Below are 5,000 nucleotides of genomic sequence, written 5' to 3'. Positions count from 1 at the left end.
GAGCTCAATAATTCATAATTTACAGTTTTAATGAATTAAGAAAATAAAGGAAGGTGTTAGCTTAGCTTAGCATAAAGACTGGAAGTGGGGCAAACAGTTAGCATGGTTCTGTCACGGTTCCTGTTCTTGTTTGAGCACTCTTTATGCTAAGCTAAGCTCATCACGCGTCGTCGTGAACTCGTCTGCAGGATTCGTCCTAAACTCAAACAAGAACAAAAGTTGCAAATTCAAACTTCATCGTCGACACTCGCTAACGAGAGAAGCTGCCACATTTAATGCCCGACTGCATCAAATATATTCAATTAGCTTTTATTCCATAATTGCTCTGTGCAAACATTAAAAACGCCGTGCATATATCTGAAGTTCAAACATCTCTCGGCCTCGCTGACACGACGTCGAGCTGGGAACACATCAGCCTTCGAGGAAACACGACAGTGAACAAAAGTCACAAAACACAAAACGGCGTCAGGTCCGACCCGAACCGCGACGCCATCATGCTGAACCAGGCGGAGGAGGCACGAACTGGACACGAAGCTTCAGTCCAGACAGAAAAGACGACAGCTACAAACTACTTCATGCCAACAAAATACAGCTCTGAGTTCAATCGAGCCTAGAAAAATACTTTAAGGTGAGGGGTCGAGCGGTGATATAGAGATAGATAGAGATAGAGATATATACACACACATAATCTTTGAACTGACCACAGGTTTATTGGACCACATTACGACCCCGATAAGAGCCGCTCAAAATAACATCGACTGAAAGACTCGATCGTCACAGGACACGAGCACCAAACTGTACATTCACTTCAAGTAGGAGATCCATGCTCTGAAGACGGCCACAAAAAACGTTTCCAACAATTTCATTTGAGTTCAACTGAACTAGAAAACAGAAGTTACGTTTCAAACCAGCGTCCAAGTGTGCAAAGTTCCTGGTCGGAGAAGCAGTGCTCGGTTCGTTGTTGCATTGATTATTTTCTTTGTAACAGTCGATGCCATGGGCTCCGAGGCGAGGTGGAGTTGAACCAGCAACTTTAGTTTAGTTTATAATCTACGGAGAGGTCTGAGGACTGCTCGCCATGACAAGGCCGGCCAATCGTCACTGTTGGAGAGAGACAGAGACAAAGACAGGGAGACAGAGGAGACATGAGACGCTGACCACAGTTTGATTTTAAGGCACCTCTTCAGCTACCGCTCCACGCTCCACACTCTGGTCCGTGCTGGACTTGAACCAGCCACCCCACAGACTGAGCCACTGCCACCCCAACTCAAATGATTTCAGTTATACTTATTATTTATAACAGTTATACTTTTGGGTTCGGTTGCCCTGAGAGCTTGACGCACTGCAACGTAAGAAAATCCAAGAAAATCAGGATTTCCATCCGTCAACTTTCTTCAGATTGGCTCAGTAGCAGCAGGTTTAATGCAGCTTCTCCTGGAGGACTCCCAGGTCGGATATAAACCCTCCACAGAGTTCTGGGTGCCCAGGAGGATCCTGAACCGCAGCGGTCTGGTACAACGTCCACAGTGCTGCTGCCGTGCAGCCTGTTCGTCTACACACTGCTCGTGTTCTAAATGTTCTTGCTTTCCTGCGCTGCAGTACTTTGAGCTCTCAGGGCCACCGTACATGGAAATGTCTGACCTCGGCATTTTGGTCCTGGTCTGAGCTCTGTGATGAAGTGATGTGGCTTTCTGAACCCACCTGCTGCCTCCTCAGCTGCCGTCAGACTCTACAGCGTGCTGCTGAGGATCTCTGACACCTGGGCGTTTGTTTGGTCGTCCGAGTCCACCTCCTGTGTGGAGGCCCCTCCTGGCTCCTCCCCTCCAGACTCCACCTGTGCCACGACCACCGACACACCAGCAGCGTTCACCTCCTCCTTCGCCTCCTCGTCCTCGTCCTCCCAGCCTCTCCTCTCGTGGCCTGGTGACAGCTCCTTACAGGGCTCCACAAAGATCCTGCGGACGTGGGGCCGGGCCTCACGGTGTCGGCCCTTCCGGCTCTCGAGAACGCAGGAGGCGTGGCTGACGTAGGTGGTGCCCTGGACGGAGGTCAGGTCCTCGGGAAGAGGCAGGTCTGGGTCGATCTGCTTGGTGTAGACGCCCTCAGATAAAGAGCCGGTGTGACTCTCCCCGCTGTGGCCCCGGAGCCAGCGCTGGGGCCCGCTGAAGTACTGACCCCGGTGGCTCCTGGAGAGAAGTTTGCGTTTGGCAGGGGGGTTGGCGAGGGCCCTCAGGGGAGTGATGCCTTCCTGGTGGCTCTTAGACAGGGAGAGGCCCTCCAGAGTCTTGGTGGTGTCGGACAGTGCCGGGGAGAGGGGGAGGGACAGAGGGAGGTCTTTGGAGAACCTGGGGGACAGGGGGATGGAGGGGGAGGTGGGGAGGGTCCTGGAGAGGGAGGGAGAGCGAGGCAGGCCGGAGGGAGAGAAGAGAGAGGGGGAGTGAGGGAGGAGGGGTGAGGAGAGAGGATCCTTCACCCCCGGGGAGAGGGGGAGGTCTTTGGGCGGGCAGACGCTGTACCTGAGAGACCAAAACAGGATCAGTTAGATCCACATCGACAGCAACACGTCGACATTTCTCTGCCTTTACAAACTCACCTGAGCTCGTGGATCTGGAGCACATCCGGGGCGCTGCCGCCCAGTGAGTGCACGGCCTGCTGGGATAGATCCTGGGCCGGAGAGTAGAGCAGGTCCAGCTCGCGGGGGCTCAGGGCGTCGCTCGAGTCGTAGTCGCTGTCTGTGGGCAGGAAAACCTCCGAGGACCCGTCTTCATCTGAGCCCAGCAGAGTGTCTGACGGACGGAGAGAGTATCGGTGAAATTTCATGTTTGTTTTGTTTTTTAATAGAAATATTTCAGAGACACTCACCGCTGATGGCTTTCCTCCTGCGGAGCTCGGGTGAGGGGGAAGGTGTGGGCAGGTAGTCCATGGTCGAGGAGGTGGAGTCGGTCTTCTGCTGGCCAGAGTCGCTTTCTGGAGCGTTGGCGTCCACCAGGCAGGTGATAGGTACACCGCCACGAGGCTGCTTGTAGCGAGCGTACTGCAGAGCGTCCGTGATCCAGCGGAGATCTCGACGCATCTCGTCCAGTTGCTACAGAAGAAAGATGAACAAATGTTTTCTGTGCAGCTAAAGAGGAGAGACAGCGTCTGTTTCTATGCAGACGATGTTCTGTTCTATTTAATCTGAACAAAATCATTCAGGTCAGTAGAACTCATAACGTTTGGTCACCTGCAGGGTCGGAGGTCACGGACATTCAGCATTTTTTAGATTTCATCTGTTTTTCACAAAGTGTTGAACCTCGCCTCGTCCTTTTTTTCATACCCGACCTGTTACCAACGAGCCTGCTCACCTGTGGAAGCTTCAGGTGTTTGTCAGTCTTTTGTTCATCCTGTCACAGCTTTAGTGCATGTTAATAAAAAACTAAGTTTGAACATTAAAGATGTTATTTTAGTATTATCACTGCATTCTGTAGTTGCTTTATGTAAAGCACCTTATTTTGTTGTTTAAATGAAGTTTATTATCCAGTTTAGAGGCTGCTGACGTGCGTCTTTACGTCTTTTAAGTAACCTAGCAGACTCCATCCTCATGTATTTGCACGTTTTGCTCTTTTGTTTTAGAAGATCCTGTATATATATTTATATTGTTTAGATTTTTTACTTTAATGTTCATTCTGCATCAACTACACCACAGCAAAGTGCAAACCTACTGTAAACCTGATTCTGGTCTGATCAGGATCCACCTGGAGCAGAACCTGCTGGAGGGGGATTAGATCTCATCTGGGTTGGGAACACCTCGGATCCTCCAGGAGGAGCTGGAAGAGTTTTCTGTCTGACCTCGATTAACCCGCTGATGTTTTATTATTCCGAGCTCAGGCAGACAAAGTTTAAACGTGTCGCTCTGAAATAATCTGGACGATTAAAGGAGAGTAAAAAGTGTGTGTGTGTGTGTAAGAGTGTGTGAGAGTGTGTGTGTGTGTGAGAGTGTGTGTGTGAGTGTGTGTGTGTATGTGTGTGTGTGTGTGTGTGTGTGTGTATGTGTGTGTGTGAGAGTGTGTGTGTGTGAGTGTGTGTGTGTGTGTGTGTGTGTTTGCTTTTGAAGAGAATGGAGTGTGACAAAACGTTAAGCAGCAATTAGCCGACTGACAGAAAGCAGACACACACACACACACACACACACTCACACACACACACACACTCTCACACACACTCACACACACACACACACACACACACACACACACACACACACACACACACTCTGACAGCAGTGATGACTCGGCTGGAAAGAATGCAGAGCGAGTCTGAGAGAAAAACATGAAGGAGATTCCTGCTCGTCCCACAGAGGACGAGGACGAGGACGAGGACGAGGACGGACGTCTCAACTCTGAATATTGTTACAACTCCAGTTCAACCATCATATATCCACTGTGGTAACCATGACTACAGTTGTACTCGAGTATTTCTTCTGATTACATCCCAGCAGCAGCTAATATCACTGACCAGCTCGCCGTCTTTCAGCCTTTTCTTTCACCAGCTCTCACCAAAGTTGATATTCTAATATTTATATTTATATATATTGAGTTCATGAGATGAGCAGTAGGTGGCGTCAGTCGTCAGTGTTTTAAAGGTCCAGTCTGTTGGATCATTTGTGCCACCTGCTGGTTTGGTTAGAGATTGCAACCCCTCACGTCACCCAAACTATGGTGGCTGCTAAAAACACAAAGGTCTTGATCCAGTTTGTCCGTTCCGGGCTCCTGTAGAAACACGGTGGACTCGGTGTCTCATTTTAAGGTTCTGACACTGCTGTAAGCCAACCAGGTGACGACATGTGTCCTCACCTGGACGGTTCACCTGGACAAAACAAAAAGATTCTTCCCTCACGACTGTGACAGACGAAGGAAGGAAAGAAGGAAGGAAGGAGGGAGGGAAGGAAGGAAGGAAGGAAGGAAGGAAGGAAGGAAGGAAGGAAGGAAGGATGTCTTGTTCAGTTACTCAGAACATTTATA

At 49.9% G+C, this 5,000-nt stretch overlaps 1 protein-coding gene across 3 annotated transcripts in view; it reads right to left on the bottom strand.

Moving 5' to 3' along the window:
- Positions 1–682: 682 nt before the first annotated feature.
- The window catches only part of ankfn1a (ankyrin repeat and fibronectin type III domain containing 1a), a 47,199-nt gene continuing 42,881 nt past the window's right edge, over positions 683–5,000 (bottom strand). For all 3 annotated transcript variants that reach the window (XM_027277152.1, XM_027277153.1, XM_027277154.1), the window contains 4 exons: positions 2,863–3,085; positions 2,594–2,786; positions 1,702–2,516; positions 683–1,101 (listed from right to left, as the gene is read on the bottom strand). In XM_027277152.1, the coding sequence (XP_027132953.1) occupies positions 1,730–2,516; positions 2,594–2,786; positions 2,863–3,085 (1,203 nt within the window). In that variant the 3' untranslated portion in view covers positions 683–1,101; positions 1,702–1,729. The remainder of the gene's footprint in view (positions 1,102–1,701; positions 2,517–2,593; positions 2,787–2,862; positions 3,086–5,000) is intronic.

This window comes from Larimichthys crocea, unplaced genomic scaffold (genome assembly GCF_000972845.2).
Source record: "Larimichthys crocea isolate SSNF unplaced genomic scaffold, L_crocea_2.0 scaffold83, whole genome shotgun sequence".
Lineage (NCBI taxonomy): Eukaryota > Metazoa > Chordata > Actinopteri > Sciaenidae > Larimichthys > Larimichthys crocea.
Note: the sequence above shows the minus strand (reverse complement) of the source record. Positions and strands in the feature narration are given on the sequence as shown.